Below are 27,183 nucleotides of genomic sequence, written 5' to 3' on the forward strand. Positions count from 1 at the left end.
AGGCACCTCAGTTTCCTATTTTGCCTCAATATTAAACTTAACCTTCTCTTAAGTGTTCTTTCATTGGCTATTAAATTCCATCTTTTTGTATGTAGTGTAAAGACAAGAGCCTTTTTTCCCAGAAGAATCATTTCTGCTAGCACCAAGTTAAATGCTATCCTTGCATACACGTCGACATATATTCAGATCAATTTTGGCTATACTGTTCTATTTATTCACGTGTAGTTCAAACTACACTGCTTTGATTAAAGAAGGTTTTTTTTTTTCGTAATTTTGATGTCTGGAAAGACAGGTATTCGTTTTGTTTTTTAAGTTTTGTTGCCACACAGTTTTTTCTTTCTCATTTTATTGATTGATTGCTGTGTTGGGTCTTCGTTGCTGCGCGAGAGCTTTCTCTAGCTGTGCTGAGCAGGGGCTATGCTTCATTGCGGTGTGTGGGCTTCTCATTGCGCTGTCTTCTCTTGTTGAGGAGCACGGGCTCTAGGCACGAGGACTTCAGTAGTTGTGGCTCAGGGGCTCTAGAGCGCAGGCTCAGTAGCTGTGGCACACGGGCTTAGGAGCTCCGCTGCATGTGGGATCTTCCCGGACCAGGGCTCAAATCCGTGTCCCCTGCATTAGTAGGCGGACTCTTAACCACTGCGCCACCAGGGAAGCCCCTGCCACACGGTTTTGACACTACTCTCTTTATAACATGTTTTAGATCATAGCTGAGTGAGTCACCTATAGTTACCGTTAATAAACAGAACTCATATTTTCACTTTAGTCATCCTGCCTGAGGCTGGCGTTTACATAGAATAAGGCAATCCCTGCTCTTGTGTGGCCCCAATTCCTGATCACTGCCTCACTGGAAAATGAACCGAGTATGGGAACAACGCAGAAAGAAAAGACGAATTGAGGACGGTAACGGAGATGGACAGCTAGAATTCCTGAGAAAATAAGATGGCCGGTCCAGACCTCTGTGTAGAAGTTGGCCAATAGGGGAGGGGAGCTTCGCCCGGCTCTGACCGAAGGGCCGCCCCTGCCGAAAGGGACGGCTGTAACAGGACCCTAGAACCAACAAAAACCACAACCTACCACCACCTCGCCGCCACCGCAACTTTTTGATAGACCCAAGGGGCTGGGGCGGAAACTGCGTCGGCCTCTCACAGAGCTTCCGGTCCGTCAGACGGCCCGCTTCCGGTCGAGCCCCGGCCCTGCTCCGCCCCAACCGCGGCGCCTGGCGATCTCCCATTGGCTGTTTAGCACCGAACTACATTTCCTAGCAGCCCTTGCAGCTAAACCGTCCGTACCTGGAGTGGTGCCAACCTGTCTTGGAGTGTTTGAGCCAGCCTTCTGCTTTCCATCTCCCAGGTACAGCCGCAGAGAGAGTGGCTGCTGCCAACCTGACCTCCCTGCGTCCCTGAGAGCTCCGCCGGCCGGCCTCGAGCCTCGCCTTCCCAAGCGCAGACCGCTCGCTCCAAGCGAGGAGACCAGGCTTCCGCACCGGAAACGGGGCACCGGGCGTGACGTCACTGCTGCCTAGGCGCCCGGCCTCCCAGAAGGCACCGAGTCCCTGCCGACCTCCCCAAGTGACGGCGGCGCACGCCAGTAGTCGCCGGCAGCCTGTGAGGACATTCCGAAGGGCGAGGGGTGGGCTTGCCTTCTCGAGCCTAGTTTCCCGGTCTCTCCCCGAGTCTGGGTCTCTGGGCTGTCCCCAGTCAGCGCCCAGGGGCGGCAGAACCCCAAGAGGTGAGGGACTACGGGAGGGCGGGAACCAGGCTGAGGCGGCCTCTGGGGAGCGGAGCAGAGTCTGTTGCTAGGAGAGCCTGGCCGGATAGGTAGCCGGGAGCGCACCCCAGGCAATGCCACCAGCTGGGCTTTGCGGTGAAGGTGCCCCTTGGCCACTGGGAGAGGCTGCAGAGCGGGCCTGGCCTGGTGGGCCCTACTGGGATGTCCCCTGTCGGTCTTACAGGGCTTTGAGGGCGGAAAGGAGTCAGCAGGCCACGTAGACACCTCAGGCAGCCTTGCGTTTGCTCCTTGAACCATCAGCAACCCCCGGAAGGGCATCCGAGGGACCTGCGGTCCAAGGGACGCAGTGAGGCCAGATTCGGTGGCCAAGTTGACTTGTAAACAGATGCCCTCGGTATTGGACCCCGGATTTCCTGTCTTCTGGCCCATTGCTTCTTCTACCAGCATGAGTTAAACCTTTCTTCCCAGTGGAGTTTGCACTTCATTTTCTCATGAGGATGGCCCTTGAGGTTTGAACATCTTATGCTTTCATTCTCAGGATATTCCTTTCAGGCCTTGCTAAGAGTATCGGGTCAGGGATCTTCCTTACGGTTGTGAGTTCCCTACCGTAGTTTATCTTTCCTTTTTGATTTAGATCTCATGTGGCCTCACTTTGCAAGACACATACTGGAGTGCAGGCATCTCCAGCCTGACTCATGGTTTCTCTCATCTGCAGCGTGACTGACAGGTTTCCTCCAGTAAGAGGTGACTCTTGAAGCTCTGCAGAAACAAGTGTGTGTGTGATTTAAAGGCACGATGGCTGCAAAAGTGGTTCCTATACCCCTAAAGCCAAAGAGGTCCTTTATACTGAGAGTTCCTCCTAACTCCAAGCTGGGCCAAGATCTACTCCGAGATGCTACTAGTGGGCCCAAGACCATTCACCAGCTGGTTCTGGAGCATTTCCTCACCTTCTTGCCCAAGCCAAGCCTAGTCCAGCCCACTCAGAAAGTCAAGGAGACCTTGGTTATTGTGAAGGATGTGAGCTCAAATCTTCAGAACAGAGGTAAGCACATACTGTTTTACTAGAAGAGAAGGGGATGGTACTGGGGGCTGAGCTAGACTTCCTTGTTAGTAATGAATTCAAGTTAGGTTGGTGGGTTTCGGAAAAAAAGAGTTTATTCCAATAAGTCAGCGTGCCAGGGAGAGGGAGTATTTTTTTTCTCAAGCTGGAGCTTGAATGGTTTGCTAAGTGTGTGTAAAGCCACAGAATAAACAGTGTGTATCTTTTCTGTAGTGTCAGTTTTACCCAGACATTGGGGGAGGGGGAGTATCTTTTTAGGATAAAGGAATGTGGATGAATTATTGAATTGACTTCAGCTTATGTGGAATTTTGTTAACTTTTGTGCTTGCTGTGGGCATCTTCAGACTTTACCTTTCCCCATCCTTCCCCTTAGTAGTAATGGGAATTTTAAAAGGTGCTTAGGGGAATATCCTTTTCATAGTGAAGAGACCCCATATAGGTTCAAGACCCTGTGGTTTGTGGATTGATCTCTGGGCTCATAGGAACAGAAAAAGCCTTGAGTTACCTACCAAAGGAATGAGGACAGCCTGGCTTCAAGGTGTGGGTAGAGTCTCCATATTAGAGTCACTGACTTTTCTATTAACTACAGCTTCCTCTTTCCCCAGTGCAACCTCATCCCTTAGTGAAGCTTCTACCCAGAGAAGGAATCCAGCAGAAACAGGAGACAGTGTCTCCGTGTTTGAAAGCTGAGTCTAAGGTGGGTTCAGTTTTCCTGTTCACTGTTTGAGTGCATCACCTTCTCTACTCTTGCAGCCCTCCCGTATATATAAAGTCAGCAGGGAGTCAGCAGGGAGATGGGGCTCTTTCTTTACTGCCTCCTTGGACAGTCATCTTTTTTTTTTTCCCTCTGGCTCCTCTCTGAGCCAGGCTTTCCTGTCTGCATGGGACTTTAGATCCCTTTTGCCATCCCTTCCCTGATCTTGGTCTTTCTTAACAGCAGGGCTGTCAAGGAACCTCTGTTACTAAGAGGAAGGGGGCCTGTTGCTCTTTCAGGAGCTGGTGGTCTTTGAGGATTTGAATGTATTTCACTCCCAAGAAGAATGTGTAAGCTTGGATCCTGTTCAGCAGCCCACCTCAGAGATTCAAGACAACAGCATTGGGGAGATGATGTTACTGGGTAAGAAATCAAGTCCCTTGTGTGTTCAGATTGAAGGCTATGGGAAAAGCATGTTCTATTTCATCTCAGACTTTTTTGAGACATTGTGCACACCAGCTAAGTACATGTTTATGCACATTTAATTTTTGATTTATTCCATGTGGCAGAGCCTTCTCCAGCTGTGAGTGGCCATTTTCCCTGTATTTTGGGGGCAGTAAGGAGGGGACTTCTCTTGGTAAGGAAGACTTGAGGTTGATATACTCACATCAAATATCTAAACAGATAGAAAATGCGAGTATACTGTTTCTGAATCTCTGCACCCAGTGGTATTCTCCCCACAGATATATTTTACATCAGTGTATTTATTGGACACATGACTAATTCTTTTAAGTCTTTTTTTTTTCTTGATGTTCAATAGCTGTGAAGCCTACTAGTGAAAGAGAAAGTATATCCCACTTTTGATGGAAATAACATCTGGCACTTATTAAGCACTTGTGTGCCAATATGTGCTAGACACTTCTGACTACTTTGCATGCATTTATTATCTCATGTAATTCTTATGATAGTACTGTGGTGTATAGGAATCATTACTATTTCATAGATGATGGAACTGAAGCAGAGAAAAGTTAAGAAATTTGCTAAAGGTCACACAGCGGTAGGTAGTAGAGCAGGGATTTGGACTCAGGGAATCTAACACCAGAGCACAGTCTTGGCCCAGTACAGTACTGCCTCCTTGCTGCATTTCTCTTAGTTTCATCAGTGAATTTCCTATATGGTTGGTGAATGAAGCCTTCTTCATTTGTACTCATTTCCCAGTAGTGGCTAACAGGTGCTACATAGGAACTCATCTGGCAGCAGCTTCTTTGTAAGCTGCTTAGAGATGCTTCAGTTTTTCCCTAGAAATATACTGCTACCCAGGGTCCCTCAAAAATCATTTTGCTGAGTGCCTAATACTTTTTACCTTGCCTTCAAGACTGGTTCTGAGGCTGAGGTTTTGTGAGTTGCCTAGGGTGACAGAAATACATAATGATTACTCAACTCTGTAGTTGTCTTATCCTGTATGGTTGGGGTGGTGGTACATAATAGGCCTGGTTAATTTCCCATAGATTATTATATGTAATATTTTATTTTAGGAAACTGTATAAACAGATCAGATTTATTACACTGAGTTTTTCCTGAGTCTTAGGCAAAGCTAGCATTTATTTTGGGTGACTGTTGGGCATGTTGCCAACTCCAGGAACACTTTGGCCCCGCACGTTGAGGACCTGAGACCTAATCCTCACCCTCTCCTTTCTTCTCCCTTATCCATACTCTGAAGCTGATGATTTAAGCTTAGAGTCATTCACCACATTTAATAAATGCTGTTTTCCCCTCAGGCAGGGTTGGGTTTTGGAGTTGATATTCAGGAGGTTAAAAATATATATAATGCTCCATTTCTATCCTCTAAGAGCTTCTAAGTTACAGCTGTAAAGAGCTTTGATAAGTCAAGGCAGGATTTGGACCCAGGAGCAGAGTTTGGAAGAACACGGATTTGATTTTAAATGAGATTCAGTCCATGGCAGGAAATAAAATGAGGTTATCCTCCTCTTAGACATTGGGGATTGGAGCTCAGATGTAAGGATGTAGAGATTTGGGAGTCATCAGCATATAGCTGATAGTTGAAATAGTAACATTTGGTCTGTTTGCAAAGGGAAAAGTGTAAGGGAATGAACCTCGTGGGGACAGGAATCAAAAGGAAGGCCCTTGACAGAGGAAGACAGAATTTGTGTTTCAGTCCAAGTAAACCACATGAAAACAACCAAAAAGATAGAGCACTTAAATTCTCAGTGAGATAGTTCTTATGGTTGTATCTGCCCTCTACTGTGGTAAGAGAATATACCTTTCCAAGATTGATACAAATTGACTACATACTATGCAACAAAAACACAATAGAGTCCAAAGAGTAGAAATTATACATTAGGATCTATCACAATGCAATACAACTAGAAATTAATAATGAAATCAGAGAAAACAATTTCTTTCTACCAGTAAAGTTTAAAACTATTACGTAACTTCGGGTCAAAGGAGTAATACAAATTAAAATCGCATAATTTTTCTGCATAACACTGTATCAGAATCTATGGTATAATCTAAAGTGGTACTCATAAGAATATGCAGGGATGAAAAAAATGTATACTGGTTTACAGAAATTAATTAAGCCTCTGATTTACAGTTAGGAAAACAAGGTAAGGGAAAACAGGAACAAAATATTAATAAATACAAACTTAGAAATCAGTAAGTTAAAAATAGAAAAAATAGAGGAACTAATAAGTAGAATGATTTACACACAAATAGATAAACCAATTTCCATAGAGGAAACTGAAATTGTCAGAAAACTAGTCCTACACACAAGAAAAAGGACCAGCCTTAGTTTCACAGAAAATTCTTGTAAATTTTTAAAAATTTGACAGTTCAAATTATGTGAGAACTTTCAGAGTATAGAAGAAGAAGGAAAACTTCCAGGTTCTTTTTATGACATTAGTGTAACAGAGATACCACAATCTGATGAAAATTGCAATGACCAAATAAGATTTATTCCAGGAATACAAAAATGATTTAGTCATAGAAAGTCTATTTGTTATAAGTGTATCCATCTGAAAATAAAAAGAAATAGCCTATGATCATTTTCATAGTTATTAAAAAGATACTTGACAAAATACAAACCTCTTCTTCATAAGAACACTTAACAAACTAGTGACTAATGGATACTTCCTTAATGGGCTACATATCCTTTCAGCCAGCATCATCTTTAATGGGAAACACTGGGGGCATTCCCACTAGAATTAGGAATACAACAGTGAAGCCCACTACCACTACTACTGTCTAATATTTTGTTTCAGGTATTACCCAGTGCAGTTAAATGAGAAGGAAAATAGCCGTATTATAAGAACTTAAGAGAAAGATAAAACTACACCTATTTACATATAATAAATTGTGTAGCTGGAAAATCCTAGAGAATGTCTGAAAGCTTATTCCAAATAATAAGCATTTAGTAAGGCAATGAGATGTAAAATTATTATACCGAAATCATTCATGCAAACACAATCATTTAGAAGGTATACAGTAGGAACAAAAAAGATTAAACACCTAGGAATAAACTTAAGAAGTGTGCAAAAATTGTGAGGAAAACTTTAAAACACTTCTAAAGGACACAGAAGTAGATTTGAATGAATGGAAAGAAGTATCATGTTCTTGGTGGGGAAGATTTTAATATAAAAAAAGGTCAGTTCTCCCCAAATTGATTTATGAATTCAATGTAATCCCTTTAACAAAACCAATAGGATTTTTTCCCCTGGAAATAGGCAGTCTGATCTCAAATTCAAATGGAAAAATAACTACAAGTAACAGAGAAAATTGAAAAGAAGAGCAGTGGCACAGGAGGGTTCTAGCCGTATCAGGTATTAAAGCAGCCTCTAAAGCCTGTCATGAAAACAGTATATAGTATTGGCATGTGACTAGATAGACCAATGGGATGGAATAAGAAGTCCAGGGACCTCCCTGGTGGCGCAGTGGTTAAGAATCCGCCTGCCAGTGCAGGGAACATGCGTTTGATCCCTGGTCGGGGAAGATCCCACGTGCTGCAGAGCAACTAAGCCCATGCACCACAACTACTGAAGCCCGTGCGCCTAGAGCCCGTGCTCTGCAACAAGAGAAGCCACTGCAATGAAGAGGCCGCAGACTGCAACGAAGAGTAGCCCCCGCTCTCTGCAACTAGAGAAAGCCCCACGCGCAGCAACAAAGACCCAACGTAGCCAAAAATAAACTAATTAATAACAAAATTAATTAAGTAAAAAAAAGTGCAGAAATAGGTTCAAATACACATTAGGACTTAGTTTGTGATAAAGTTGGAATCTCCAATCAGCAAGGTAAAGAGGGACTTTTTGATAAAAGGTGTTGTGACAACTTAGTAGCCATTTGGTGAATCATACCTTACTTTGCACACCAAGAAAAACTCCCAGTGGATCAAAGGGTGAATTCCTTTGTAACTGTGGCCTAGGAAGGCTTTTCTAATTAAGACTCAAATATCCAGAAGTCTTGAAAGAAAAGATCAATAAAGTAAATACATAAAAATTTTAAGGGCTTCTCTGGTGGTGCAGTGGTTGAGAGTCCGCCTGCTGATGCAGGGGACACGGGTTCGTGCCCCGGTCTGGGGAGATCCCACATGCTGCGGAGCAGCTAGGCCCGTGAACCATGGCCGCTGACCCTGCGCATCTGGAGCCTGTGCTCCGCAACGGGAGAGGCCACAACAGTGAGAGGCCCACACACCAAAAAAAAAAAAAAAAAAAAAAAAAAAAAATTAAAACTTCTGTATGACAAAATAAAAAATATCTGAGCAAATAAAATGCAGTAAATTGGAGGTAAATATTTGCACCTTATATCAGACAAAAGCCTAATTTATTAAGAATTTATTAAGAATTTCTAGAAATCGGGAATTTATTAAGAATTGTTAAGAATTTCTAGAAATTGGGAACAGAAAGATCAACAGATTTTCTCAGAAATACAAATTACTCTAAAATACATGAAAGAGGGCTTCCCTGGTGGCACAGTGGTTAAGAAACCGCCTGCCAATGCAGGGAACATGGGTTCGAGCCCTGGTCCAGGAAGAGCCCACATGCTGCGGAGCAATGAAGCCCATGCGCCACAACTACTGAGCCTGTGTTCTAGAGCCTGCAAGCCACAACTACTGAAGCCCATGCGCCTAGAGCCTGTGCTCTGCAACAAGAGAAGCCACTGCAACGAGAAACCTGCACGTGGCAACAAAGAGTAGCTCCTGCTCATCGCAACTAGAGAAAGCCCACAAGCAGCAATGAAGACCCAACGCAGCCAAAAATTAATTAATTAATCAATAAAAGAAATTTTAAAAATAAAATACATGAAAGATGTCCAGCCCTTCTCATAATTAGAAATGCAAATAAAACCTTTACTGAGTTACCTTTTTAAAAAAAAATCTATCAGATTTATAGAAATCAGAAACTTAACACATTGGTGGTGAGGTTGTTGGGAGATGGGTATATTGCTGGTGGGCATGCAGAATGGTACAGTTCCTGTTTATGAGAATCTGTAATTACCCATATTACAGATGCATTTACCTTTTGATCTAGCAGACCCACTTCAGGGAATCTGAATTACAGATAATAGCAATAGCACACATTCAAAATAATGTCCAAACAGGGTTTATTCATTGTGGTATTATTTGTAAAAACAAAGTTGAAAACAATCCAAGTGTTTCTGCAGGGGGCTGGTTGAATACGGTATGTTTCCACACATCGTACCATGATAATCTCTGTGCACTGGAATATAGTGACTGAAGTAAGGCAAGTAGCAGAAATATACATAGTGTACTACCTTTTATGTAAGAAATGGGGAGAAAAAGAAAACGTATTCCCTAAAGAAACAATGGGAAAACAAAAAGAAATTAATAAAAACTGCTACCTGTCTGGGGAATGAATAGAATGGATGGAGAGGGATGAGAGTAATGCTCTCTGTGTATACTTTTTCATGTTTTGATTTTTTGAGCCATATAAATATATTAGCTACTAAAATTATTTTATTTTTAAAGTTAGTACAGTAAAGGAAGGTAAAATACAGTTTCCCATGAACAACACAGGGATAAGGGGTGCTAACCCCCCCAGCAGTCAAAAATCAATGCATAATTGATAGTCAGCCCTCCATACCCACTGTTCCTCTATATCAATGGTTCTGCATCTGCAGATTCACCCAACCTTGGATTGCACAGTACTGCAGTACTTATTGTTGAAAACATTCTGCGTATAAGTGGACTTTCGCAGTTCAGACCTGTGTTGTTGAAGTCAACTGTATTTTCATTGACCCTTTCAGAAAAATAAGGAAAATCTTATGAGTTTCAACTAATTGTTCTGAAAACAGATATTTAGCTCTTTAATATAACCTAATGTTTATAATCATTCATAAAATGCTGATGGTAATTCCTGAAAACTGAGAATAAAGAAACCTGCTATCACTATTAATATCATTAACTAATTTTCTAAAGCAAGAAGATAAGAAAAAGGGGTTGAGAAGAATGAATATTGGAAAGAGAGGGAACCAAAATATGATTTGTACTTAGAAAATCTAAAAGGATCAACTAAAACATTATTATATTTAATAGTTTCAAAGTAGGTTGATAGGAATAAGTATTTAACAATCAATAAATAACATTCTTTTTTTTAAAATTTATTTTTGGCTGTGTTGGGTCTTCATTGCTGTGCGTGGGCTTTCTCTAGTCGTGGTGAGAGGGGGCTACTCTTCCTTGCGGTGCACGGGCTTCTCATTGCAGTGGCTTCTCTTGTTGTGGAGCACAGGCTCTAGTCTTGTGGCACGTGGGCTCAGTAGTTGTGGCTTGTGGGCTCTAGAGCGCAGCCTCAGTAGTTGTGGCACACGGGCTTAGTTGCTCCGTGGCATGTGGGATCTTCCCGGACCAGGGCTTGAACCCATGTCCCCTGCACTGGCAGGTGGATTCTTAACCACTGTGCCACCAGGGAAGCCCAATAAATAGCATTCTTAAATAAACACAAAATAATGAGAGCTGTCATTCAGAATGACTGTAAGATAGGAGTAAACTAGAGAAATGTTTTATTGGTAAATAGAAAAGAAGATTCTTAAATATTGGAGAGAAACAGGTCTAAACTGGAAAACTAAAATCATGTAAAATAAAGATAGCAGTACCCTCCAAATTTATTTATACTGTAAATACACTCAGTCAAATTTGTGAAAAGGTAGAAGTGGATGTTCTGACTGGTTTTACCAATATTAGACATGTTACAAACAACAAACAGTGTGATACTAAACTCCAAATGTATTAGAGTTAACTTTAATAATAGGCATAAAAGAATGGCTAGAGGACTTCCCTGGGTGCACAGTGGTTAAGAATCCACCTGGTAATGCAGGGGACACAGGTTCAATCCCTGGTCCAGGAAGATATCTCACATGCTGCAGAGCACCTAAGCCTGTGCGCCTAGAGCCCGTGCTCCACAACAAAGAGAAGCCACCACCATGAGAAGCCTGTGCACCGCAACAAAGAGTAGCCCCCGCTCGCCACAAAAAGAGAAAGCCCGTGCACAGCAACGAAGACCCAATGCACCCAAATAAATAAATTAATTTTAAAAATACCTTTTTAAAATAAAAATGGCCAGGAAACAATAGAAATTTATCAGATTTTAAGACTAATTTTTTTTCTGGTTTTAAGTTGTGGAGTTATTATAGAGGGAGACTTCCATTAATATATCAGTAGTGATTGATAAAGAGATTAAGATTTGTAATATATAAAATTTATTTAAATTTATAAAAGTCTCAGCCCAATAGATAAATTACTAGTTTGCAGTAATCAAAGTGCAAAGTAAAGCTACAATGAGAAACCATTGTATACCTATTAAATATTTGAAAATTATATCTACTGCCAGCAAGATTAGGTAAAATTGATAACCACATGTTGATGATTGTATTGAAATTTGTACAGCTTGTTTGGAAAGTAGTATAACAGTTCATACCAAGAGCTGTGATAAAAATTGGCATGTGCTTTGACCCAGCATTTTCATTATCCTAAGGGAATCATTAAAAGAAATAATTTAAAAGAAAAAATTCTATTGGTGTGAAACTGCTAAATCCAGCAGAGATTCATATTCTAGCTTCAGGTTTAGTCACATTATCTAAGTGGTTGATTTAATCCTTTACTTTAATCTCAGTAAGTTGCCTGGAGTTAGACAAATCCCTTGTCACGTCACCTGTTCAGAGCATACTTTTTTTTTTTTTCCACTTTGTTGCCTAATCTTTGTAATCTGTTATTTTACACAGACTTTTTTTGGGAAATGCAAATGCAGAGAAGTCTACAGATCCTAAGTGTACAGCTCAGATTTTCACAAAATGTACACATTTATCTAACCACACCCAAAATTGACTATTCCTAACAGCCCAGAAATCCCTCTGTGCCCCCTGCTCAGTCACTGCTCTCCTTCCTCCCCCAAAATGACAACTGTTGACTTCTAACATAGTTTCATTTTATCAATTGTCGTAATCCTTTAGTGTCCAAATAATAATCCATTGTGTGAATATGCTGTACCTTCTTTAGTTGTGGTCATTTGAATTTTTCCAGTTTTTCACTATATTGGATATTATAATATTACCTAAACTATAATATTTTAATATTTAATGTAGTGAAAACCTGGAAGTAACTTATCTTACCATTCACTTACTAGCCTCCTAAAGATTACAAGTAGTACCCTTTAGTATTTATGTCCTTCATCCCCTGGTCCTTATTAGCTCAGTGCTCTACACAGAATATAAGGTCAGTATGAACTTGTTGAATGAGTAGTTGGTGCTTATTCAGAAAACAAACAAATGAAATATTTTAATGTAGTCCCACTCATTCCAATTTTTAAAGAAAAGTAAAAAGAGGACTGTGTGCTTGCATTATGGGGAATGGAAAGATTTATCAGTCATGTATCCCACCCTCATTAAGGGTAGAAAAGTGTTGATGGCAATTATCAGCCAGTCCTCAGATTTCTGACTTTCAAGGTTATTGTTTCATGAGAAATCTGACTTGTTTTTTCCTGCCTGGTATCATAGCCCTCAAAAGTTATTAAATTCTCTCTCTGTTTCAACAGTCAGTGACAGTAATCCTGAGGGTGAAGATCTTCAGAAAGAACCTGTAGAGAATGAAGATCACAGAGAAAAGTCTTCAGATTGTGATGAAATTGATTGCTCCGTGGTCTCTGAGCAACCTCCAGATTGCCAGAAAGAGGAAGGACTAAATACATGCATTCCAAAGGAAAGGAAAATGAGAAATCTTTTAGTTACCATCGAAAATGATACTCCACTAGAGGAACTCTCAAAATATGTGGATATCAGTGTTATTGCACTTACCAGAAATCGGAGAACAAGAAGATGGTATACTTGTCCACTGTGTGGGAAACAGTTTAATGAAAGTTCTTACCTTATTTCCCACCAGAGGACTCACACTGGAGAAAAACCCTATGACTGTAGTCACTGTGGGAAAAGCTTCAATCATAAAACAAACCTTAATAAACATGAGCGAATCCATACAGGAGAGAAACCTTATTCATGTTCTCAGTGTGGGAAAAACTTTCGTCAGAATTCTCATCGGAGTCGCCATGAAGGAATCCATATAAGGGAGAAGATATTTAAGTGTCCAGAATGTGGGAAAACCTTCCCAGGAAACAAAGAATTTGTGATTCATCTGCAGAGTCACGAGGCTGAGAGGCCATATGGTTGTACAAAGTGTGGGAGGAGGTTTGGTCGGCTGTCAAACTGTACCCGGCATGAAAAAACCCATTCAGCATGTAAGACCCGAAAACAGAAGTGGGATCGGGAAAGGTCTGATGGTCCTGCCTCAACCTGAAATATTCCTTAAGGAATTCTGAATTCCCAGGCTATCTGAAAAGATATGGATAAGAAAACCTCATTATAGCCAAAATTGGATAAATACCCATGTTTGCTGAAACCTCAAGTTTTTAGAAAATTCACAGGGGGGAAGAAAAAAAAAAACAAAAACATCCTCAAGGGCTATACCTCAGTTAGCAACCAGGCTTTTTGGACTAGAGCTTTTGTAAACTTGTATAACAATGTACAGGTCACAGACCCCTTCCCTGAAAAATGCTTTGAAATATGAGTCTGGGGGCTGCTTACCTTCAAGATGAAGAGTGATGAGTGTCCTGAAAGTATATCCAGCTTTTCCCCCACATAGGAATTCACACTTGAGAAATAATGTAAAGGTCCTTATCTGGAACTGTGTTCCCCTAAAAGAACCAAACTACTGATTTGTTAAGTCAACAGCTTCTACTAGTAACTCATATAACCCTCTAAGGATACCCTTAAAGCCTGAGAGTTGAAAGGGGTTGTTTACTTTGGAATTTAGGAAAATACAGCAAGTGAATGTCAAGGACTTACTCTGTCATTTGTATGTGATCTAATGATGAATTTCAATAACATTTGCAGTTTGTGGTGAAAAGTGACTGTTTTACAGAAATCCTTTTCACAGCATTATTTAAAAGTGTCTGCTTTTCTCACTGTATTTTGTTCCGCAATTAATTGCTCACACGGCTCTCTCATGCCTTTCGCTTGCCAAAAGAAGTTTGGGTCGCTCAGGCCTGGCCACCCAGCCCCGCTCCTGGAAAAGCTCTTTAGAATCTTGCCCCTCTCTTGAGTCTAGAAGAAAACCTGCTAGGAAGGAAACCGCAAGAGGAGGAGGAGGAAGGACGTTGGCTTGGATCCATGGCTGGTCAGTAAACTTGCCATATGCGTATTTCCCATCAGACCTTTGGCAATGGGTGGTCACTACCTCACAAGCAAAGTGTTTTACTTTTAGAAATTATGTCTTCAATAGCTAGCTCACATTACCCCTCAGGAGACAGGGTTCCAGTGTCCTCATTGTAGTGGATATTTGTTCTCTTTGGCCTCCTGATACCCAGACTCCTGACTTGTCTGCCAGAGGCAGGGCCAGCGGTGCCTTCACGGGACCGATCCTGTGGTGCGTCATTTTAAGGATTCTTGATCAGTCTTGCTATTCTTAGATTTCCTAAGGTTTTACATTGGTATTTTGATTGGAATAGGTTAAAATCCTATATATCAGTACTATTGGGGGAAAATTACCTTTACAAATTTTGTTTCCTATCCAGAAACATATCTTTCCATTGATTAGTGTATTCCTAAGTTTTTCTAATTTTCTTCATGTAAGTTCTACACAATGTTGTTACTGTAAATAGTTTTTTTCATTATATTTTTCTAGTTGGTTATTGCTCTTACATAGGAAAGTTATTTTTAATTATATATTTGAAAAACTAGCCACTTCTCTGAATGTAATGTTGAGTAATTTTGTAATTTCTCAGTTCTGTTAAAATTTGTGGTTAAAAATTATACCATCTACAAATAGTAGTTTTGTTTCTTCCTTTATGCCTATTGCTCTTTTTTGTTAAAATATGTGGTTCTTAAGCTTTGTTGTTGTACAGAGCATGCTAAAAGGACATTTTATGATACAATTCAGTCCTGAGTCCTAATTAAAGATAGAAAAAGAAACCCCAACATTTAAAGCCACACTAAAACAGGCTTTATCAATGTTGTCTTTCAAGCCTACTGTATCCTTTAAAATAAGGGACAAAACTGGCTGCCAGCATTATTCTCTTATTCCTTTGCAAGTCTGGCCAGGGTCCATCCAGTTATTGTGCAGAGGGACCCACCTGTGCACCCAGAAAACTTAAAAGGCTAAATGGCTGCCGGGCAGTGACAGGAGAGGGTGAGGTCCCGGGGGCAAGATGGTCCTGTTCCCTGCCCAACAGTCAGGCCACAAGGTCCTCAAGATGTTTGGGTTGGTGATGCTCCCGTGACCCAAACCCCCTCCCTACACCCAGCAAGTGCCTTCCGTGCCCCGCCAGTAAAGTGTGCAAGGTCAAGGTCCCTGGGAGGGCACCCCGAGAAGCTGTTAGACAAGTAAGTGCTTGATAAGGACCCTGACAACAGCTAATGAGAAAAAGTAAACACAACAATGAATGGTTTTCCAGTAGAGCAGCAAAGTCCAGTTAGAAAATATGAAGGACCAAAGATCCTATTCCTACAGCAGCTATAAATCTAAAGCACACATCCTCTAAAGCCTTGGCACCAGGCCCTGGGTTGTAATGGGGAGCAACAAACCCATGGAGTTTCCCAGGGTGTGGGGTGCCGGTGGGGGCAGAAATACAGTAAATCTCAAAAACAGGTATGCAGCTACACACAAGTGCTAGGAAGGAAAGGCTGCTAGGAGTGATACTGGTGGGTTTTCTAGGGAGGACTTCTGGGGAAGTGACATTTAAACTGAGACCAGAAGGATGAGATGGGGGAGGAAGGGAGCAGCGAAGGGATGTTCCAGTAATAAGACATGAACAGATAATCTTCAGATAAACATGAGTGGCTAAAAGAAATATATGAAAGAACGTTTGGCCTTAATAGTAATCTAAGAATTATATATTGAAAGAACAAGATACCATTTTAGGTGCATTAAATGAGCAGGTTTTGTGTGTGTGTGTGTGTAAATGTTTGGCTTGGCAGAAGAGGGATGAGAGCAGCATCCATTTACTGTGACAAGAATGTTAAAACTATTACTCCTTGACCCAGCAATTCATCTTCTATGTACAAGGGGAGGTATCACAACATCATAATGCTGAAAAAATTAGAAATGACCTAAATGGTTGGATAAATAGGGTGGCATATTATAAAGCTAATAAAAATAATGCTTTTCATTAACCTTAGTCATCAGGGTGAGTCTCATCCTCTCCACTCTCTTGAGCCCACTCCAGCTTCACCTCCAATTCCAACACTTCACTAAACATTTATAGAATATTTCACCCAACAACAGCAGAATACACATTCTTTTCAAACTCACATGAAGCATCACCAAGATAGACCACATCTGGGCCATGGAACACACCTCAGCAAATTTAAAAGAATAGAAATCACAAAATATATTCTCAGATCACAATGAGATTAAACTAAACTAGAAGTTAATAACAAAGTTGGCTGAAAAATCCCAAAATATTTGGAGATTTAACAGCACACATCTAAGTAACAAATGGGTCAAAGAAGTCTCAAGAAAAAATTTAAAATATTTTAAACTAAATGGAAATGGAAATAAAACTTATGAAAATTTTGGGATGCAGTGAAAGCAATGCTTAGAGGGAAATTTATAGCATTGGATACATATATTAGAAAAGAATAAATATCTAAAATCAATCATCTAAGTTTCTACCTTATGATCTACAAAAGAGGAAATTAAATCCAAACAGAAGAAAAGATAAAAATTAGAAATCAAAGAAATTAAAAGTAGGAAATCAATAGAGAAAATCAACAAGATCAACAGAGAAAAATCAACAAAATCAAAAGCTGGTTCTTTGAAAAGATCAATACAATTGATAAACCCCTAGCCAGGCTAACTAACAAAAGAAGAGAGAAGGCACAAATTACTATTATCAGAAATGAAAAAAGGGGGCCATCACTATGAATCCTGTGGGCAAGAAAATGATAATAAAGGAATATTATGAATAACTCTATGCCTATAAATTTGATAACCTAGAGGAAGGAAATGGACCAATTCCTTGAAGGACACAATCTACCAAAACTCACTCAAGAAAAAATAATCAGAATAGGCCCATATTAAAGAAACTGAATAATTAATAACCTTCCAAAACAGCACTGGGCACAGATGGTTTCATTATGAATGCTATAAAATGTTTAAGGAAGAAATTATGCCAATTCTCTACCATCTCTTCCAGAAAATACAAGCAAAAGGAACACTTCCTAACTCATTCTGTGAGTCCAGCATTACCCAAATACCAAAACCAGACAAAGCCATTACAAGAAAGGAAAACTACAGCTAATATCTCTCACGGATATTCACACCAAAATTCTCAACAAAATATTATCAACTTGAATCCAATAGTGTATAAAAAGAATTATCTATGATGATCAAATGAAATTTATTCCAGGTATGCAAGTCTGGTTCAACATTTCAAAGCAATGAACGTTAAAAAAAAAAAAAAAGAAAAATCATATAATCAGATCAGCTGTAGAAAAAGCATTTGACAAAATCCAACACCCCTTTGTGATAAAAACCCTCAGCAAACTAAAAATAGAGGGAAACTTCCTCAACTTGATAAAGAACATGTATAAAAACTTACAGCCAACATCATAATTAATGGTCAGAAACTAGACGCCTTCCCACTAAGATCAGGAATAAGAAACAAAGATCAGGAACAAGGATATCCCCTCTCACCACTCCTATTCAACACCTACTGGAAGTTCTAGCAAATGCAATAGGACAAGGAAATAAGGACTTCTCTGGAGGTCCAGTGGTTAGGACTCCGCGATTTCACTGCTGAGGACCCAGGTTCAATGCCTGATTAGGGAAATAAGAGCCCACAAGATGCACGTTGTGGCCAAAAAAACAATTTCTTTGATCCTAAGACCAATGCCACATATTTTAGACTTTTGTTATGATACTCTCCACATCTCTGTACTGAATTAGTTATTGCTGCAGTGGTACTTAGGGAAGATATCCCAAAACTCAGTTGATTATAGTAAGCATTTGTTTTTCTCACTCCTGGGTCTACAGGTTGGTTGAGGTGGCTCTGCTTCACCCTAGACTTCAGGTTGGATTGAGGTCTGATTCTCGTGTCACGTTCTGGAACCTGGACTAAAGGGGCAGCAGCTACCTGGTGAAGTCCTTCTTGTGGTAATCATGGCAGCGCAAGAGCCAAACCAAGCTGCACAAGCAGATTTAAGGTCTCATGTTTTGACCACTCACATTTTGCTAAGGAAAGTCACACAGCCAAGTTCAAAGTCAACAGAATAGGAAAGTATATGTTACCCCAAGGGGAAGTGAGTGGGGACTAAATATTTGCCAAACAATAATAGAAAAGATTAAAATCCTTGTCCTCATGGAGATTACATTCTAGTAAAAAGGATAAATATAAACAACTCAGAAATGAAGATAGTGTGGTCAGATAGGATATTCTCGCAAATGCAAGCAAAGGTACAGACACAAGGATGTCTTACACAGCACATTTGTAATGATAAAACACTGGACAAGGGGCTTCTCTGGTGGCACAGTGGTTAAGAATCCACCTGCCAATGCAGGGGACATGGGTTCAAGCCCTGGTCCTGGAAGATCCCACATGACACAAAGCAACTAAGCCCGTGCGCCCCAACTACTGAGCCCGCATGCCACGACTACTGAAGCCCACGCACCTAGAGCCCATGCGCCACAACAAGAGAAGCCACTGCAATGAGAAGCCTGCGTACTGCAACGAAGAGTAGCCCCCACTCACTGCAACTAGAGAAAGCCCGTGTGCAGCACCGAAGACCCAAAGCAGCCAAAAATAAATTAAAAAAACAAAACTAAACTAAAAAACACTGGACAACCTAAATGTTCATCAATCACAGCTATTTAAATAAAATAATATGTCAACTAAATAGACTGGTGGGGAGGTTCTTTATTACTTATTTTGATAAAATATTTTTAAAAATATTTCAATTATTTTGAAAAATAAATGGTATACATTTCCTTTAAAAACAAGGTTAAGTCCGTATGTATTAACATGAAAAGGTGGAACTGATGAAGAGTTTTGGGGTATCTCTCCTAAAATGTTTATGCCAATATAATCCTTTATTTTCATCTACACAAAAGAGATGAGTTTGTAAAACACTCCTTAAGTTATATCTTGGGAATTCTTTGCACATCAGAACTTACAAATCTACTACAGTCTTTGAGTGGCTGTACTGGATTCCATTATAAGGATGGATCATAATTTACTGAATTGCTCCCCTTTAGATGGACACTTGGGGTATTTCCAAGTGTTACGTCTATTTAGTTTTACAATAATAAACATTTCTATACCTGCATCTTGGCATAATTTTGCAAGAATAATCTACCAGATATTGTGAAGTATTATAAACTTTTTAAAAAGCCTCAAGCTAAAATAGCATGGTATTAGCCCAATAATAAAAGCTCATATCAGTGTATCAGAACAGAGAATCTAAAAATATATCTATCTCTCTCTATACCTATATTTATATATCTACATCTATTCATCTCTATATGAATTTACAGAGGCATTCAGAGGATGGACTTGGTCATGGAGCTGGATATGTCAGAAACCTGATTCCACCATGTTCTAACTGTGGGACCTTGAGACAGTCACTTAATCTCCTTAAACCCAAGGATGTCCTTGAATGGGGATGATAATGATACCCCATGGCTGCAATATTAAAATAGATATGAAGAGAAAAGTCTCGGCCAACTGGCTAGCATATATTAAGTTCCCAATGCATATTAGATACAATGATCAGCATTTTACAAATGATAAAAGTGGTGTCACAAACAGTGAAGTATGGAAAGGTTATTAAAAAGTAACTGGAGCAATTTCATAAATATATGAAGAAATGAAATTAGAACCATAAATACAATTTATCGATTTAAACTGCAAAAACCAAAAACCACTAGAAGAAAATATAGCTAAATATTTAAGTAATGAAAGAATGGGGAAGAAAAGCCTAAGAGAACTGGAAGAAAATGCAGCACTTTCTGGTTATAATTATATGAAATTAAAATATATCCAAAAATAAGCAAAACTGAAAAGTATAAACTAGGGAAAGCTAGTTGTAATATTTGTGAAAGGGTGTCTGACATGCTCAAAACATATGGTTCAACAATTTGCTATGAAGTCAACATTTAAAGAAATCTCACAAATAACAATAAACAATTTAAGGCTTCCCTGGCTCAGTGGTTAAGAATCCCCCAGCCAATGCAGGGAACACGGGTTCAAGCCCTGGTCCGGGAGATCCCACATGCCGTGGAGCAACTAAGCGCGTGCACCACAACTACTGAAGCCCGCGCGCCTAGAGCCCGAGCTCCGCAACGAGAAGCCACCGCAATGAGAAGTCTGTGCCTCACAAGGAAGAGTAGCCCCCACTCACTGCAACTAGAGAAAGCCCGCGCACAGCAACGAAGACCCAACGCAGTCAAAAAAAAAACTTTTTTAAGTGAAAAATGCCCAGGAAGGAAAATGTAAATCAAAGATCCTATATCGAGCAAAGCTTTCAAAAACAAAGCAGAACTGCTCTACAAAAAATACTAAAGGAATTCCTTCAGGCTGAAAGCAAGTGACCCCAGATGGCAATTAAAATCCACACAAACAAAGAGTGCTGATAAAAGTAGGTAATTATAAAAGATAAGTGTGTTTTTTTTCTCCTTTACTCTCTTAAGTGATTTTGAAAGCAACTGGATAAAATAATATGTAGGTAGTGTATTGTTGGGTCTATAGCACAAAGAAATGTAACATATGTGTAATATATTTGCCAATAACAGCACAAAAGAGTTGGGTGTGAGTAGAGCTGTAATGGGCTAAGGAAATGACCACAGATGGTAAGGTAATAATTTAAGAATGTATTGTTGAGTTTATAACATTGATATAATATGTGAACTGATAATACACAAATAATGCTTAAAATGGGGAAACGGAATAGAGCTATATAGAAGCTTTTCTTTATTTATTTTTTAAATATTTACTTATTATTTTTTTATTTGGCTGTGCTGGGTCTTAGCTGCAGCATGTGCGGGATATTTTAGTGGCAGCATGAGGGATCTAGTTCCCTGACCAGAAATCGAACCCAGGCCCCCTGCACTGGGAGCATGGAGTTTTAACCGCTGGACCAGCAGGGAAGTCCCGAGAAGCATTTCTTTATATCACGCGAATTAAGTTAGTATAAATCTGAAGCTGATGTTGATAAGTTAAAATGTATATGGTAAAACCTAGAGCAACCACTAAAAAAATCCAAAAAATATAGTGAAAAAAAATTACTGGGGTTAAAATGCTACATTAGAAAATATACAATAAATGCAAAAGAGAGCATTAAAGACACAAAAAAGACACAAGACACATAGAAAACAAAGTTAAATGGCAGACATTAATATTAAAGGTGAATGGGTTAAACAATCCAACCCAAAGTCAGAGATCATCACACTGGATTAAAAAACATGATCAAAGTATATGTTATCTACAGGGTACACACTTTAGATTCAAAGACACATTAGATTGAAAGTAAAAGGATGGAAAGAGATGTGTCATGCAAACAGAAACCACAGGAGAGCTGGAGTAGCTATACTAATATCAGACAAAATAGACTTTAAAACAAAAAATGTTACTATAGATAAAGATGGATATCTTATAATGATAAAAGGATAAAACAAGATTATATAAAATTTATAAACACACATGTATCTAATAACATGTATCTAATACATAAAACAAAGGCTGGAGGTGTCTTTCAAACTTTCAAGGAACAGGTACTGTCCATCTTATTATAAAGAATTCTTGGAAATATAGACTAAAAATTGAAAATGCTACCATTTATTCCTTTAGACAAAAATATCAATACACAATTATGGCAAACATAAAAAAGAAAATCATATGAAACTCAGAAATGGCCTCTGATTCCGAATTTTGTCCATTTTCATACGAGATATCATCTTACCTATCTCTCTGAAATTAAGGGGAACTGCCCTGTTTTCGTCTTTGTTCCTCAAAATCCAGAGCATTCTGCTCAGTGATGTTTTAACCAGTTTCATCTATTTGTCAATATTTTATTCTCTGCAATCATTTTCAAAATAAATTTAAAGTCATACTTTCAAATAGTAGTAAATTTCCTTTATGTTTTAATTCAAGAACAGGATTACTAGTGAGTACATTTTGCTAGAACAACTTGAAGGAAATACTAGGGGCTGGAAAATAAAATTGTGGAGACTATCCAGCAATTTAGAAAGGTTTTATTACAAACTGTAAGTGGAAAATCAGGATATAAATAAGTATCTGTGTAAAATATCACAGTGCATTGACATAAATGGAACAGAAGGTGGGAAAAATGCAGTTGATTAACACGACTGGGCATTGAGAATTTTGGAGGATATTTTTTCCTTGTTTAACTTACTCATGTGCCTGTCATAATGTTGCGTGATACGTAAAGCTCAGATACAAAGGTAAAAAATAACTAGCTTGATAGGGGTGGTGACGGCGGTGGTGGGATGAATTGGGAGATTGGGACTGACATATATACACTAATATGTAAAAAACAGATAACTAGGGCTTCCCTGGTGGCGCAGTGGTTGAGAGTCCGCCTGCCGATGCAGGGGACACGGGTTTGTGCCCCGGTCCGGGAAGATCCCACATGCCACGGAGTGGCTGGGCCCGTGAGCCATGGCCGCTGAGCCTACGCAAACCAGATAACTAATAAGAACCTGCTGTATAAAAATAAATAAATAAAATAAAATTCCAAAAAAAAAATAACTAGCTTGAATGTGTGGCAGAATTAGGGCTTCCTGGAGCCCTTAAATGAACCCTCTCCTTCCTGCCCCAACACCAGTCTGACCGTCTCATCACAAGTGCCTGTATCTCTGTGTCTCTGTTGTGAGAAAGAGAAATCAGCCCTGATATCCAGGAACCAGCCTAGCACTCACAGCTAGGTCTTGGTACTTTCTTTCTTTCTTTTTTTTTTGCTGTGCCATGCAGCACATGGGATCTTAGTTCCCTGACCAGGGATTGAACCCATGCCCCCTGCACTGGAAGCACAGAGTCTTAACCACTGGACTGCCAGGGAAGTCCCTTGGTGATTTCTTTTTCTTTTTTTTTTAACATCTTTATTGGAGTATAATTACTTAACAATGTTGTTTTAGTGTCTGCTGTATAACAAAGTGAATCAGCTATATGTATACATATATCCCCATATCCCTTCCCTCTTGTGTCTCCCTCCCATCCTCCCTATTCCACCCCTCTAGGTGGTCACAAAGCACTGAGCTGATCTCCCTGTGCTATGCAGCTGCTTCCCACTAGCTATTTTATATTTGGTAGTGTATATATGTCCATGCCACTCTTTCACTTCGTCCCAGTTTACCCTTCCCCCTCCCCGTGTCCTCAAGTCCATTCCCTACGTCTGCGTCTTTATTCCTGTCCTGTCCCTAGGTTCTTCAGAACCTTTTTTTTTTCTTTAGATTCCATATATATGTGTTAGCATACGGTATTTGTTTTTCTCTTTCTGACTTACTTCACTCTGTATGACAGACTCTAGGTCCATCCACCTCACTACAAATAACTCAATTTGTATGGCTGAGTAATATTCCATTGTATATATGTGCCAAATCTTCTTTATCCATTCATCTGTTGATGGACACTTAGGTTGCTTCCATGTCCTGGCTATTGTAAATAGAGCTGCAATGAACATTGTGGTACATGACTCATTTTGAATTATGGTTTTCTCTGAGTATATGCCCAGTAGTGGGATTGCTGGGTCATATGGCAGTTCTATTTTTAGTGTTTTAAGGAACCTCCATACTGTTCTCCACAGTGGCTGTATCAATTTACATTCCCACCAACAGTGAAAGAGGGTTCCCTTTTCTCCACACTCTCTCCAGCATTTACTGTTTGTAGATTTTTTGATGAGGGCCATTCTGACTGGAGTGAGGTGATACCTCATTGTAGTTTTGATTTGCATTTCTCTAATGATTAGTGATGTTGAGCATCCTTTAATGTGTTTGTTGGCAATCTGTATATCTTCTTTGGAGAAATGTCTATTTAGGTCTTCTGCCCATTTTTGGATTGGGTTGTTTGTTCTTTTGATATTTAGCTGCATGAGCTGCTTATAAATTTTGGAGATTAATCCTTTGTCAGTTGCTTCATTTGCAAATATTTTCTCCCATTCTGAGGGGTGTCTTTTCGTCTTGTTTATGTTTTCCTCTTCTGTGCAAAAGCTTTTAAGTTTAATTAGGTCCCATTTTTTTTGTTTTTATTTCCATTTCTCTAGGAGGTGGGTCAAAAAGGATCTTGCTGTGATTTATGTCATAGAATGTTCTGCCTATGTTTTCCTCTAAGAGTTTTATAGTGTCTGGTCTTACAGTTAGGTCTTTAATCCATTTTGAGTTTATTTTTGTGTATGGTGTTAGGGAGTGTTCTAATTTCATTCTTTTACATGTAGCTGTCCAGTGTTCCCAGCACCACTTATTGAAGAGGCTTTCTTTTCTCCATTGTATATTCTTGCCTCCTTTATCAAAAATAAGGTGACCATAGGTGCATGGGTTTATCTCTGGGCTTTCTATCATGTTCCATTGACCTATATTTCTGTTTTTGTGCCAGTACCATACTGTCTTGATTACTGTAGCTTTGTAGTATAGTCTGAAGTCAGGGAGCCTGATTCTTCCAGCTCTGTTTTTCTTTCTCAAGATGGCTTTGGCTATTCGGGGTCTTTTGTGTTTCCATACAAATTGTGAAATTTTTTTGTTCTAGTTCTGTGAAAAATGCCATTGGTAGTTTGATAGGGATTGCACTGAACCTGTAGATTGCTTTGGGTAGTATAGTCATTTTCACAGTGTCGATTCTTCCAATCCAAGAACATGGTATATCTCTCCATCTGTTTGTATCATCTTTAATTTCTTTCATCAGTGTCTTATAGTTTTCTGCATAGAGGTCTTTTGTCTCCTTAGGTAGGTTTATTCCTAGGTATTTTATTCTTTTTGTTGCAATGGTAAATGGGAGTGTTTCTTTAATTTCTCTTTCATATTTTTCATCATTGGTGTATAGAAATGCAAGAGATTTCTGTGCATTAATTTTGTATCCTGCTACTTTGCTTGGTGCTTTTTTGATGAACACAGAGAGTTGCACAGAATATCAGTGTCACACAAGGCCATTCTGTGACTGTTACAAAGTAAGACAAAACAAGACCACTCTGTAAGCATGTGAACACTAAAACATGAACACTGTCCAAGCCACAAAAATGACCAAACTCCCCTTGTGCTGGTGGATATGAGTGACTGCTACTTCTTTGCCAATCACAGCTTTGGCCTCAGTCTAGTTTTCCCTCCTTCTAGATAAAATATATTAAGATAGTGAACCAAAATTATCCTCACTTTGTGACATCTTTGAATCCAGAGCAAAGACCCAATTCTTACCAAAATCACCTCATACAATCCCAAGTCTTCTAATAAGTCCTTTTGAGCACCTTCCTACTAAGATACCTCACTATTCCCCCCATGGTATGTGTAACTCCCTTGTTACATGAGTAATAAATGCAACTTATTCAACAAGAGGTGTGCTCCTAATGGGTTTTGGCTGGAGGGCACTGACGGTTGGAATAGTCAAGTTATTTGGTACAAGGATCTCTCTTTCCACCTTTAACCTGAAGAGGCTGTATCAAGTTTTGTACTCCCAAGACAGATAGTAGATGATTCTCTTACAAAAGACAAACGTTAACTTTTGCATAATCAAAAAAACAAAAACATGATTTTCTTATAAATTAGTTCCTTCCATGATTTTCTTAGTCTATTTCACTACTGAGTAGAAAAAATTAATAGCAACCACTTTTCCAAGAGCCTCTTTTATGTCCTGGTTTCTCAGGCTGTAGATGAAGGGGTTCAGCATGGGAGTCACCATAGAGACATCGCATCGCAGCAGCTGCTAGGTCTATCTCAGCTGAGTGGGAGGATAAAGGGTTGAAATACAGAAATATCATGGTGCCATAGAAGAGGAAAACCATAGCCAGGTGGGCGCCACAGGTGGAGAAGGCTTACCATCTTCCCTTTGTGGACTGGACTCTCAGAACAGCACAGTTGATAAGGATATATGATACGAGGATGCAAACAAATGGGGTGCTCATTACTGGCCGTGCTTCAATTAGAATCATCACCTCACTGAGGTGTGTATCAGAGCAGGAGAGTTTCAGGAGTGTGGTCACATCACAGAAGTGGGGGATGGCATTGTCTGCACAAAATGAGAGTCAAGCCATCAGCAGGGTATGCAACAGCATATCCAGGTTGGCAATGACCCACGATCCAGTAACCAGCAGGGCACAGAGCTGGCGGGTCATCTTTGCTTAGTAGTGTAAGGGGTGGCATACAGCAACAAAGTGGTCATAGGCCATCACAGCCAAGAGGAAATTGTCCATGTCCATGAACGTGAAAACAAAATACATCTGCGTGAGACACCTAGAGAAGGGGATGGTCTGCTTCCTGAGTATGTGGTTGGCCAGCATCTTGGGGACAGAGGTGGAGGAGAAGCAGATATCTACGAAGGACAGGTTGCAGAGGAAGAAGGACATGGGGATGTGCAAGTGGGAGTCTGTGCTGATGGCCAAGAGGATGAGCAGGTTTCCCAAGACTGTGGCCAGGTACATGCTCAGGAAGAGCACGAAGAGGAGCTGCTGCTGCTAGGGCTGCCTGGAGAGCCCCAGGAGGAGGAACTCAGAGTTACTTGACTGGTTTGTCTCTCCCATGGGGCTGGACTCAGATGCAGAGAAGAGTAGCAGAAGTCAGAAACCTAGAAGCAAAGGGTTTGGGTGCAATAACCCAAGCTCCAGCCATGGTCATGTTAATAAAACCTACATTAGAGTTGCTCAGTCAGAATCTGCCCCTACTCCCTAAACCCTCAACTTCCGACCTCCAGTCCTAGATGATGCTGGTTCCACTGGACTAATTTTTTTAATTATATGAAATACAACATAAAAACAACACACAGGCACATACACAGTCCTTCCCTGACATTATGTGCATCTCTATGAACATTCCCAGGCTTTTGCCCACTTAGTAGATCGTAGAGAGAAGAGAAACAGCTCATTGGTACTGGGTTTATCACAAGCAACAGATGAGGGATTCAGGACTTTTACTACTACTCCCTGGATCTGGAAGATTTAACAAAGGAGGTTCTTCAGAGAACTTCACCAGGGA

At 40.1% G+C, this 27,183-nt stretch overlaps 1 protein-coding gene and 1 pseudogene across 1 annotated transcript; one reads left to right on the top strand and one right to left on the bottom strand.

Annotated features, from left to right (window-relative positions):
* Positions 1-1,536: 1,536 nt before the first annotated feature.
* ZNF200 (zinc finger protein 200) lies at positions 1,537-14,825 on the top strand. The gene is made up of 5 exons (XM_065893671.1): positions 1,537-1,728; positions 2,444-2,770; positions 3,394-3,485; positions 3,782-3,905; positions 12,542-14,825. The coding sequence occupies exons 2-5, from the start codon at positions 2,524-2,526 to the stop codon at positions 13,294-13,296; spliced, it is 1,218 nt and encodes a 405-aa protein (XP_065749743.1). The 5' UTR covers positions 1,537-1,728; positions 2,444-2,523; the 3' UTR covers positions 13,297-14,825.
* A 10,958-nt stretch (positions 14,826-25,783) lies between these two features.
* LOC136135326 (olfactory receptor 1F1-like) lies at positions 25,784-26,732 on the bottom strand (annotated as a pseudogene).
* Positions 26,733-27,183: the final 451 nt, after the last annotated feature.

Source organism: Phocoena phocoena, chromosome 15, assembly GCF_963924675.1.
Source record: "Phocoena phocoena chromosome 15, mPhoPho1.1, whole genome shotgun sequence".
NCBI lineage: Eukaryota > Metazoa > Chordata > Mammalia > Artiodactyla > Phocoenidae > Phocoena > Phocoena phocoena.

What these genes read in the sequence shown, in the direction of transcription:
- ZNF200 (XM_065893671.1), top strand. Translation starts at nt 2,524, where the DNA reads ATGGCTGCAAAAGTGGTTCCTATACCCCTAAAGCCAAAGAGGTCCTTT. An exon ending in CTCAAATCTTCAGAACAGAG is followed by an intron (nt 2,771 to 3,393) that starts GTAAGCACATAC and finishes CTCTTTCCCCAG; the next exon opens with TGCAACCTCATCCCTTAGTG. An exon ending in TGGGGAGATGATGTTACTGG is followed by an intron (nt 3,906 to 12,541) that starts GTAAGAAATCAA and finishes CTGTTTCAACAG; the next exon opens with TCAGTGACAGTAATCCTGAG.